The sequence below is a fragment of the Montipora capricornis genome, chromosome 4 (assembly GCF_036669925.1).
Source record: "Montipora capricornis isolate CH-2021 chromosome 4, ASM3666992v2, whole genome shotgun sequence".
Classification (NCBI taxonomy): Eukaryota; Metazoa; Cnidaria; class Anthozoa; order Scleractinia; family Acroporidae; genus Montipora; species Montipora capricornis.
The window spans coordinates 49,233,137-49,245,636 of NC_090886.1; the positions used below are offsets into that span (position 1 = coordinate 49,233,137).

Below are 12,500 nucleotides of genomic sequence, written 5' to 3' on the forward strand. Positions count from 1 at the left end.
AACTCGCCATACAAAGTCTTTAAATTCACCAAAAAAAAACTCAGAGTTCGGGCCACCTGTGCTCGCTCCAGTGCCGCTCCTCTTCATTATTACTCCGGCTCCCAGGCATTTCTGTGGAGTCGCTACCAATCCAAGATGGCGGCTTTTTTGAAAGTTGTACTGGGTGCTTCGTCCCCGCCAAAGTGGTAACTATTCGGTTTCCTACTGGCTAGACTTGCATAGGTTTAGACTTAAGAGACGCTGTTATGAATCTCCATTAGCTTGAGGGTGTCGTTGTTTATGTGTTGCCTGTTTGTCCTTGAAAGGTTTTCTCTCATATCTTGAACTTGTGAGGCAAGAATCTCTAGGTTTTGTTCTATGCTATCGAGTTGTTTCATCGTGTCCGTCGTGTTATTGAAACCCGCTTCGGTCACAGTTTCTTTGTCTGCAGAACAACGAGCACATTGTTAATTGCAAAAAAAAAAAAAAAGAAACATATAAACGGCGGAAGGCTGAGGCTACTTTGCATTATTAAAATGCATTAGACCGTATTTATAAATGGCGGCTATGTAATTATTCTTTTGTCTTTATGCTAATCATCCTCACTAGCCTCGTTAGCGCGAGCAAAATTCAAAAGAATTTTTGCTCCAAAGTGAGGCAAGTAAGGGTGATTGGCAAAAGAATAATTTCTTGGCGCAATTTATGAATACGGTCCATAAAGAAGGAAATTTTGCAATTAGCTAAAAACGACAGAATTTCGCGTTCGAAAAGTTCTCTTTCATATTACGTCAGTTTTATAAATCGAGACCAGTGCCAGAATTGGACAAAGTCCTTAGTTTAGATGAAAAACTGCATTGTTAAAAGGGGCATTCCATGCTTGTAACTAATATACAGTTACTCGCATCTCCGTTGAAAAAAAAAGTTATTATATATTCATGATAGATGAGTCTTCACACATCCCCAACCCAGTTCTACCCAATTTCCTATCCCCCCCACCCCCCCCCCCCCAAAAAAAAAAATAAATAAATAAAGTTTTAAAATACTCCTCTCTTCAAACTAATAAAGTTTCTGGGAAGGAAAAAAATACTCACGAAAACACGTTTTACGGAGAAACCTTTTTGATTTCATTAAAGACAGTTCCACCAAAACTCCAAGAACTAGAAGACCAAGAGAAATTCCCAAAATGATGAGAAGGAAAAAAGCGGTCTCTTTAGAATGTCCTGACAGTAGACCCTCTGTATCCACGGCAGGTTTAAAAAACTGTAGAAACCAATGAGAGTTCATGGTAAATATTGTAGCAGTAATACTTTGTTAGGGTAGGGTTATTTTCAGGTTGGGGTAAATCCAGCAGCTTATTTTTAATTCATTAAGGAGTAGAGTTTAGGGGGACATTTTGTGACCTCAATGGTCTGCATTCCTGTAAATGAGTGATGTCGAAGTTGGAGAGAAAAGCGTAGCACTTCGTGACCTAATAGACCATATTCTTATTAGAGCGGTTTTCAAATGAGTGTCACTTATGTCCAGGTTTGACCCTAATTAGATGCACGCCCAATTTTGACATCCAACACAAAGTGTCCCTTTAAGTCTAAGCATTTGCTACCTATTTTCAACAATAAGGTAAGGGTAAAGGTTAGCGTTATTTTTAGCTTTGGGTAAATGTAGCAGTTAATCTTCACTTAAAGAGCAGCATTTGGGGGACACTTTGTGACATAAATTGTCTGTATTCTGAGACACAAGTGATGTTAAAGTTGGCTAGAAGAGCAAGGGGACACTTCGTGACGCTTATTGAAATCCGCGTGCATCTAATTAGGGTCAAACCTGGACATATGAGTGTCGTAAAACCAAAACCAAAGTAATTACTTTGGCCAATCAAAAAGGACGGAGACAATCCGTTAAATAAATCAAAACTCGAAGTAATTACACGTAGCCGACACAAAGCGCGGGAAAATGTGCACACGCGAGCCTCATTCACTTCTCATTGGTTGAAAAAATGGCGCGAGAACTTTGAACCAATCACTGAGTGGAATGGAATGGAATGAGGGGAAAGTCTAAAATAAATATAATGATAGCAATACAATACATACTTAATTGACCGCTCCCCATAGGGACTTTTCAGGGCCAATGAAACACAACGAAACGACGGAACAGAACAACAACAACTGTTAAGAATCCCAACTGGCCGGAGGCAAACCTGTTGGCTATTTACAAGTGGAGCTGAGAAGTTGAACCAGGGACTACCAGGATCAAATTCAACGAATTGTCAGAGCGTGTCTTGAACCCGGGATCTCCGGATCTCAAGGCAAGCGCCCTAACCACTGGGCCACACTGCCTCCTCCAATGCTTATCAAAAAACATATTGCCAGACAGGCATTTTGCAGGTCCCCTTTTTATGGTTTCGTCAGGATCGATCGCGCCATCGTTCATTTCAACACAAACAAAGGAACAAACAAAGTACCTTCATAGGTTTGGTAAAATTTTTCACGAGGCGATCAATAGAAGGGTTTTCCAGGCGTGTTTTGAGGCAACTGTTTCCGTCCAAGAACTCCCGCATTGTGTCTGTGTTAAGTGCCATCTTGTACAGGACCTTATCGTGTACAGATTGGAATACTCGCAAGTTTTCATCGTTGTTGTCCTTGAAATGGTAGTAAGCCTGGATCGTCTCCATAAATATGCCTTCCACTTCCTGGCGTGAAAGGGCGTTATTCAGATCAGCGATTTCAGTGTACACTAAGAACGGAGAAGCATATGGAATGCGAAAAAATCACCAATTTTGAGCCTATGCAACATTATGCGGCGGGGAGGGGAGGGAATAAAGACTGAGGTGAAGGGAGGACTGAGGAGCAGCTCTCTTAATCCCTCTCTTTCATTAGTCTACGCTCGGTTCTTCTGTTTTTTTCGCTCGCTCGCTCGCTCGCTCGCCTTTGTCCCGTGCAGCGTAGAGCCTCGGGCAGGCAACTGTTACCAATGGACGTCGGCATGCACAGTGTACTTATAACTCCTTTTTTTCCAGCTAAAAAGTAAGGAAACATTTTTTTTGTTACCGACTTACCGGAGGGGTTTGCTCCAATGTACCTTGCTTCAGCCTCAGCCTGGCTGTCTCGTTTGAGCACACCCACCTGCAACAGGGGGGCCAAATTAGGTATCATGTTAAAATGTCCGCAAGCATTGGATATTTTCGACACTGTATGGAAGAGAGGACAGGGGCACAATCATCGGACCCTTATCTGATAGAAGCATGCTGTCTAAGTCAGTCATCCAGGACCTGGAATACACGTACGTGAATACCAGCAAGGTAATAATTAACCGTAAGGTATTTTTCATGTTAGAGCGAGTTTCAATCGAGTGGCGTAAAACCAAACCAAAGTAATTACTTTGGCCAATCAAAAGGGTCGGAGACAATCTGGTAAACCAATCATAACTCGAAGGAATTGCACGTAGCCGACACAAAGCGCGGGAAGATGTGCACGCGCGAGCCACGATTGGCTTTGATTTCACTTCTGATTGGTTGAAAAAGTGGCGCGAGAACTTTGAACCAATCACTGAGTGAAGTAATGCAAAACCAAAGCAATTCGCTAATTACTTTCAACACTCAATTGAAGACCAATCTAAATAAAATGAGCATCAAATAAGATAGCTTCGAGTTCGAACTCTACGAGAACAGATTTTGATGAGAAAGTTTGTATTTTCCTTTGTTTTTAACAAAAGAATGCAGTATTTCGATGGACATCGACTCTGTTCTTTTGTTCTCACTAGTAATGAACTTTATTTTAGTGTCAACTGCATTTAGCGTTGGGGCACTAATTAGGCACACTGTACAAAAGTGAAACCAACTCAATTCATATCAAATCATAGGTTGACTTTTTCTAAAGGCGTAATGTATGCTACTCAAGAACCTCGAACAAATACATGTCATTGGAGACTTAAATAGTACACTTTCGATTTATTAAAATTCAGTCCCCGACAAAAGGCATCATCTCGAGGCTCTGGGGAATAAACTCATACAAATTCTTGCATTTATTCCCCAGAGCCTCGAGATGATGCCTTTTGTTTTGGACTGAGTTTTAACATAGTTAATAGAGAGGACTGATTTTGAAGCTCGGTAAACATCAAAGGACGTAACAAAAATTCCAAGATTTAGGTTGGAAAGTCCACGACCGTGCACAATCTTTGTTTTGCGCTAATACACTATGCATGAATTACGTTACCAACACGTTTCTGTTCTTTAGTTCCTCGGTACGGAGTAATCAACTATTGTGTTTTGTGCACGGTCAAGACCAAAAACGAGAACAAAAGCATACAACAAAGAAATTTGTCGGGTTTCATAACCATTCTTCTCTATTAACTATGGTGTTAATGTATCGAAAGTGGTCTATTTCACCTACTCATGGAGGTCATGTGATTAAACTTACATCCATTCCTCCCAAGGCGTTCGTGAATTCTGGCAAAGCACTGTTTGTGAGCGCCGATGTCACTGTAGCAGTGAACATGGTTATGACAATCAAACCAACCAGGATCCATAATATGCTGAACAGGCGACCAATGAACGACCGCGGAGCTTTGTCACCATATCTGCATGGAAGCAATACAAGTTATGAAGCGTTTTAATCAACAGGAAGGATATTAAGATAACAGTCTAGGCCATAATTACATGAAAACACTATAAGCCAATCTCAGCCTTCACGATCTTACCGTTACTTTTGACTTTCCTACCCTTGTGCAGAGTCGTCTTTAGAGGTCTAGCCATATTTTGCGATCTTTAAGTACCACTATGACCAAAAAATCATTTTCCTTTTTTCTTCAGAGTTTGAAAGCGTGTTCGCTTAACACAAACGCCACTTATTATATATGCAAAATACGAGTTTAAAAATCTGGAAGCCCGAAACTCCCGTGCTGCATATTAATTCAGCCGCGTACACACGCATTGCATTCCTTAAACCAGTAAGTCTATGACGTCATTTTCTCCTCGACCCAGCTCTCCCAAGATTTTAAAGTTAGTAATGGCGGACCAATAAATAACAAAATTCCAGTTAAAATAGACAGGTGTCTTTTTAAAATCAGAACTTAAAACTTGGGTCAATTAGTGTCCAAAGAAAAAGAAGAATTGTATTTTGGTCGCAGTAGCACTTTAAACAGGGTGTAAGGTTAATTAATGAACATAGCTACCCAACAGTGGTCATGCTGATAAAAGCCCACCAAAAGCCTTCATAAGAGCCTCTCGTAAAGGACAGAGGGAATTCTTCGTTTTTCACATGATACTCCTAGGAAAAAGCGTAATCGTTAACTGATTATGACAAATTTGAAGTTTCACATGCTACTTGATTGGCATCGGGCGAGAAGGCCAGCAAAGAAAATCCCTTCTCCCGTTGCTGGAAAACGAGAAGATCCTCGCATCTGAATACACTATCACTATCGATAGTTGCATAATCACATTGGATCACACGACATTTTCGAGCCCGCTGACCAATGGAGTTATTGAACTCCATCAGGTAGAGCACTTTGTCATATCCGTGGTACGGCCGTCGTGAGTTAGATTCCTACCTGGAACTCTAAAATTTCTTTTCCAGATGTCCATTCACCAGTTACATAATAAGATTAAAAAACGAAACTTCTTTCTCGCGTCACCATCGACAATTCATTAGGCCATTTCCAAGTTCATGTTCATGTTTTTCTTATGAAAAAAAAAGTTTTATTCATTTGTAAAGTATACAACTAATTTTCATCACTTTCAAACTTTGCACTTAGACTCGCTTTGAAGAGGAGGCAGACATGAACTTGGAAATGGCCTATTGCATTGCCGACGGGGGCGAAAGAAAGACGTTTCGTTATTTAATCTGATTATGCAAAGGGCGAATGGACAGCTTTCCATATCACCATCGACAATTCAATTTGAAGTTTTCAAGTGGCGAAACCACTTCGTTCCCAGGACCTCTTCCTGAGCCTTCTGCGTTAACATTTTATCGTTGCCTCCAGTCACTCAATCGGGCCAACCTACATCATTAGAGTGCCTTAGCATCGAGGGGCTGCTTCTTGTCATAAAGGCATGAAAAGCATGTTATTCTAACTCGTCTCCCTCTTTTGAGTAGTTACATTTGATACCTGTAGCGAACAGTCAAGAAATGAACTTACACCATACGAGTTTCTTCCATTTTTTTTTTTTTTGGCAAAAACAAGAAGGTCATAACCCAGAAGTTACTGCTAAAATTCTCGCGGAAAAAAAAGAGCAGCATGTATCCCATGCTCGCTCCATGATTTTGCATTTGCAAGTCTCAACCCCACACGGGGGAGTTGAGGCTTGGTTACTAAGTCTCAAGCCGGTGCGGCTACTTGGTTGTATGCGAACCAATTAGGAACCTTGAGGTCACCAGGCCCAACCTGATTACACATTATTTGGCGGAACCTGTATTCTAAATTTAGATACCGGTAATACGTAAACTGTTGCATGGGCCAAGAACAAATAAGAGAGATCGACACCTCTGGGACTTCTGGCAAAACCAGAAACCCATGAATAAGAGCGAGCAACTCCCATACTAAGCCTATGTCACGGCATTTTTACAGACCAATCTATTTTTGGACTACCTTTGCCGCAAAAGCAACAAAGGTGGTTCCGGTTCGGTGACGCTATGACGTCAAGTTATTTGCTCCTGGCAAAACGCAATTTTAGTCGGACGTTTCCCGTTTGCCATAGAGCGGTTTTAAATTGAGTGTCGAAAGTAATAAGCAAATTGCGTTGGTTTTGCACCACTTCACTCAGTGATTGATTCAAAGTTCTTGCGCGACTTTTTCAACCAATCAGAAGAGAAACCAAAACCAATCGTGGCTCGCGCGAGCACATATTCCCGCGCTTTGTGTCGGCTACGTGTAATTACTTCGAGTTTTCATTGTTTACTAGATTGTCTCCGTCCTTTTGATTGGCCAAAGTAATTGCTTTGGTTTTGGTTTTACGACAGTCGATTGAAACTCGCTCTAAATGCGATGCCAAATCTCTCTTTTCAAAGGATTAATTGATTTAGTCTGCACCTAGAGGTGAGTTTTCACTGTGTGAGAGAGTGAAAGTGCTTCATTAATAAACCTTATGTGTGATAACGTCTGACTAATTTCACCACCAAGCCTCGATTTCGAAAATCAAACTTGTAAATTTTAGTTTCAGCTGAATCCCAAATGAGCAAACTTGTAACGAATACTCACGAGAACAGTATTTCATATCCAGATGATGTGAATAATTTTGTGAAAACGAGGCTTGGTGGTGAATTTTTAGCATATGCCTTCATCAAGCATAAGGCCTATTTGATTTAAGGATTTGGTACTCAACTTACCAACGCCCAAATAGCCATTCCCGCTATTCCTGTAAGAAGAAATGTCAACACAAATATGGGCCAAGAATCGTAGAGCGAATCTAACACCACATGCCTCGCCTTCTCGTTGTACAGATCAATACGACCAATGAGAACATAGCCAGGCGACTTAACGATGTCATAAAAGACGTAACTAACTTCTGAAAACAGTAGATCTTCCTCCAGGTCTTCATTAACAGGGAAGACTACATCAGCCTTATGGAGATCTACCTTAAAGAAATCGTCGTCTTCGATGTCTGTGTCGAAGCTGCTATACATGTTAAGCGGGTAGACCGAGACATCGTCGTTGCAGCAACCTTCGAAAGTTTTCGCGATGAACTCAAAAACGATTCCCTCTCCGAAGAGGGATCCATTTTTTCCTTGCGTTACGATCATGTAGGGCGGAAATGGTAGCATTATCCCTGGGATATCTTTCTTCGGGCATCTCTTTCCCTGATCGTTGCTGTTCACTTCGTCAAGACCATCCTGTTCACTGTGAGCAATGTCGGTGCTCGACTTGGACAGAAACCCCAGAAAGACAGCAAATATAACCTTTGCAGTTTTCTTCATATAAGTAGAAGTATAGGTGAGATCACACTGAAAAAGGTAAAATGACGTACGGATGTCTAGCTACGGTATTTTGAAAGTTTTTAATTAACCCAGTTTTAGTTCAGTCTGTTACCTGGAGTAGCCGCAGAGTGGTAGTCATTTGTTTACAGATCTTTCAATAGTGCAAGTTCAAGTTCAAGTTTATTTCTAAAAATTATACAATTAATTTTTTTTAATTTTACAATGAACACTACACGCGTATAGCAATGCTAATCGAGGGATGTAGTGTAATGGAAAACGTACATGGCACTAATCCTACAAGACACGATAATATTAAGATAAAATAGAACCTAACATTAAACAGTACACATTGGGATTACACAACAGACAGACTGAGCGAACAACTGAGCGACGTTAACTGTGCGAACAATCTACTGCGGTCACGGTTTGGGGGAACAATCCTCCAATTCCTTTCACCTCATCGAAAATATATCTAAAATATATATCACAGAAACTAATGTTTACAATCCAATTTGCCTGAAATTCTTTGAAAGAGAGCGTTACCGTTACGACTATTTCGCTGGCACCGCCGCAAATTTCCCTTTCGTAAGCGGTCGCTGCTATTTGAAACGGTCGATGCCATTTATAACGGTCGACTACTCACTTCACTTCAAAGAAAATTAAAAGAAACAAACTAAGAAAAAATATTAACAAAAATTAAGACAAAAAAAGAAAAAAAAAACATTTATAAAAGAAAAACTGGAGGAAAAAAAGAGTCCGAAAAAATTTTAAGACTCGAACTCGGGTTCTTAGCCCTCACCCAAAACAAGACCCTAACCCGAACCCTAACTCATATGACCAGTGAGACCGCAACCTTTCGAGTTCTTAGACCTAATGAGTGTAATTCACAGCTAAAAAATGGCATCGACCGTTTCAAATGGCAACGACCGTTCCGAGAAATGGCAACGACCGTTTACGAAAGGGAAATAGGCGGCACCGCCATCCCGAATACTGGGCACGTTTCAGACGTTGAACCTTACATTTGCCGAATCTAGTGCAAATGAGCGAAAACAATAGATTTTTGATCATTTTTCTCATTTGCATTAAATTCGGCACATGTAAAGTTCGACGTTTGAAAGGGGCCTAAGATCTACGACGACGACGACGTCGACCAAAACGTCACAAAACAATGATATCATTGGTTAAAAGAGCATAACTAATCGTGTTGCACGTGCGGCACGGATTTTAGCACATATTTTTCCGTTCCTCTGCGTGACGACCACGTGAAATCACTAAATTTTAGGTTTTGACGACAACGTGAGGATTCCACGGAGAATCTTTCATTCTCTATTTTCAGTCTGAAACCGCTCGTACCAATATACTTTGCCCACATTTTACGATTTGAACGAGATGGAATAATCGCGAAAGATATATACTAGAGCAAAGTTATGTTTTAAGGTGATGTTTTCGTCGCCGTTGTAGATCCTAAGGTCCCTAGTATCTAACTGATTGCGACGTGTTCTGAGTGCTCTATTATCTCTAATCATAAATAACTACAATTTACTCGATTGTGATTGGTTTAAAAACTCCTATTTACCGCTAATTAACTTTCTAATTTGTTATCAGACAGTTTGTTATCGTTCAGGGGCCGGTCGCTTGAAGCCTGGTTAGCGCTAACCGTCGGTCAATCACCATAGAAACAGTGTACTGACTCCTAAATTAGGCTTTCTTTCTTTCTTTGAGAGCGACACATTAAACAATTTACGCCTCCTTTGTCAAATGTTTCCTTTCTTTTGTAACTTCACTCTCCTTCTTTACACGGAAATTGTAATTTTTATGACTAATCGGTAAGAGGACTTCTTGTCGTACAATTCGGTCTGTAATCTTACTCGGGATAAACAAATCGGACGACCGCGAGGCGGGAGTCCGAATTTGTTATCATTCCTGTGATCATGCACCCATGGGGTGGGGATTTTCTGAAAAAATGAGTCAAATTCCCCACCTCCGCGACGACATAATTTTTCGACTCCGTTCTTGGATTTTGGACTGTTTTTTTTTTAATCGCGCTCTGGCTGCGCATGCGTAAGATTTCTCTGTCTCGTAGAAGGCAATTCAAGTGGGATTCGAACTCGGTATCTCTTCTTTCAGAGAAAATCGCAATGACCACTAAACCACGGAAGACCACGTGACAGGTTAATGGGGAAATATGTATTAAATATTTTTAAAGGTCATCGTAGAGACTTGCAAAGCATCTGTTTTCTGGTTTTGATTGGAATTAATGCCGTTAACAACAGTTTTAAATAGATATGTATGTTACTCACCGGCTGGGAGGTCCGCATAGGGAAAAACTGTGCCCGAGGCCGCAGGCCGAGGGACGTACTCAAGGCTGAGGGCACAGCTTTTTCTCTATACGGACAGACCTAAGCCAGTGAATAACGCCGATTTATTTTTTCTGCTATTTGTTTTCTGAAAATGAACCCAGGCAAACTGGTTTGCAAAAAGTCTTTCTACGCGCTCTACGTCGCACTGTCACAGTTGAAATTAACTTATAACTGAAAAAAGCGCTCAGTTCGCAAAGCTAGCTCAGAGAAAAATAACAGATTAACGATACAACAGAACTTCAAATATCTCTTGGTGCAATAAGAGATATACTGTGTTATTGTTATATTTCATAGCAAGTGCAGAGAAACGAGCTAAACAAACTAAACAACGATGTTTGAAAAATTCGTGCAAATAGGAGAATAATGTTCTACGTATTAAAATTCTTTGTCTTGTTGAAAATAAAACAAAAGTTCTTAAAACAGCAGGAAACATTTTAGTGAATATACTCAAACATCTGTCTCTGCCCTCATATCTTATTATTTAAGCTCTCTGCAGTTAGTCGTTTTAGTTAAACAGCATGTCAACAGTTCACGAAAAACAACAACGCGAAAAACCACAGCGTCGCGACGTGTTTGTTGCCTATTTTAGCTAGGAATACGTATATTCTTAAATGAAGCAATATAAAACGAGATTAGAAAATGGAACTCCAAAGAAAATTACGGATGTCAACCGAAAAAACGAGTTAAAAAAACTGCTCTGCAGTGTAAGTTGTTTTAGGTTCAACTGTCAACAGTTCAAGAAAACCAACAACTCGAAAACAGCAAACCAGAAAAGTGTTGTAAACCAAATCATGTGAATACTCGCCTTTTTGAAGAATAACCAGGCCTTTTCTTTGCCTTCTCTTTGCAACGGTTAGTAAGCGAAAATTTGCATTTTAAGAGGCGACGCGCCGTGGTGAAAAAATTTTCAATTAGCCGCAACAGTTTCAGTACAGAATAGATTTCGGACCGTGGTCCGTATCGTAAAAAGCTGGACCGGCTACGAGCGCGCGATTAGCCATGATCAGATTCAAGGATTTAGGATTCCGGCCGGCAAAGATACTTCAGAAAAAAATAAAAACAAATATCCACGATCGCACTTAACCCTATCATTGGGTCACGGAATGTGTCTGTGGACTTGAAACTACGGAATTGAAACTGGATATTTACCAAGATATTGTAACATAAAATAAATCCCCTTGAAATACTGTGAACTTAAAGAAAGTCGGCTAAAAAATTCTATGAACAAAGTGTAGGCTACCCGTAGCCTCCTGTTGGCCAAAAGTATCAAAAGCTCCCACCCTGGGGCGAATAAAGGTGACCAATACAATACCCTTTAGACCTTACTGGACACAATAAGAGTGCAATGTATGCACCACTCACCATTCGTTCAGTCATCTCTCACGAACGCGGGAAGTTCATTCGAACGTCTTCTGGATATTTTCCAAGATGGCGGTGTTATTTCCAAGCAACATCATTCCCATGCAGGGCTTTTCCCTCACTCTTTGGGGAGGGAAAAGCTATGAGAACAAGGTTGATTTCCATCATTATCCAAGATGGTAGCCATGTCAAATTCCCCACCCTGGGGATATGTCGTACGATCAAAATCCCCAACGTGGGGACAAGCCTCACAGTCGAAGCCTCGTGGGTAGCCCGACCTCCCTCGGGCTTAACATTGATAGGTGTATTACAGACCGAATAGACCCTTCTCCAAAATGGCGGCAACGGATTTGAATGAGTTAAAATTGAACAGAATGAAAACCGGAAATAGAAAGAGCACCTTTACTTTAGTAACCCTACAAAGTTTCAGCGTATTAGGTGTTATATCACTAATAATGCTTACTAATTTAAAACCAAATAATACTGCAAGGCTGGTTGTACGGCTGTGAGGATACATATTTTTGATTTTACCAATATTTCGTCAGGCACGGCTTGACTTCTTCAGGGAGTTAAGTTAGATGCCGTTACAATACTAATACTAAATACCACAATACTAATACAGGGATATTTTTGCGCTTTAAAACTATGCGGAGAAAACAGAACTCAGCCAGTGCTCTTGGTATCCCAAAAGAAAATTCGGGGACCTAGCCATGCATTTTTCTGAGATAGTTAAGCTTCAATGTGAGAAAGAATTCTATACATTGCTTTGAATTTTTAAAGCTTTTTACAAATATTCATTGTTGATGAATTATGTATGAAAAATGCAAGGTTACCCCCAATTTTCTTGGACTTCAATGTTCATAAAACGGGAAAAATACCTTTGAATAGTAGGTTCTGTCCT

At 40.5% G+C, this 12,500-nt stretch overlaps 1 protein-coding gene across 1 annotated transcript in view; it reads right to left on the minus strand.

The window, feature by feature from the left end:
* LOC138044845 (uncharacterized) overlaps nt 1–12,500 on the minus strand; it is a 16,678-nt gene that overhangs the window by 345 nt on the left and 3,833 nt on the right. The window contains exons 2-8 of the mRNA XM_068891255.1: nt 7,293–7,907; nt 5,143–5,237; nt 4,389–4,548; nt 3,029–3,095; nt 2,435–2,706; nt 1,071–1,239; nt 1–424 (exon numbers count right to left, since the gene is read on the minus strand). The exon at nt 1–424 is cut by the window's left edge and continues 345 nt beyond it. Of these exons, the coding sequence (XP_068747356.1) occupies nt 231–424; nt 1,071–1,239; nt 2,435–2,706; nt 3,029–3,095; nt 4,389–4,548; nt 5,143–5,237; nt 7,293–7,880 (1,545 nt within the window). The 5' untranslated portion in view covers nt 7,881–7,907 and the 3' untranslated portion in view covers nt 1–230. The remainder of the gene's footprint in view (nt 425–1,070; nt 1,240–2,434; nt 2,707–3,028; nt 3,096–4,388; nt 4,549–5,142; nt 5,238–7,292; nt 7,908–12,500) is intronic.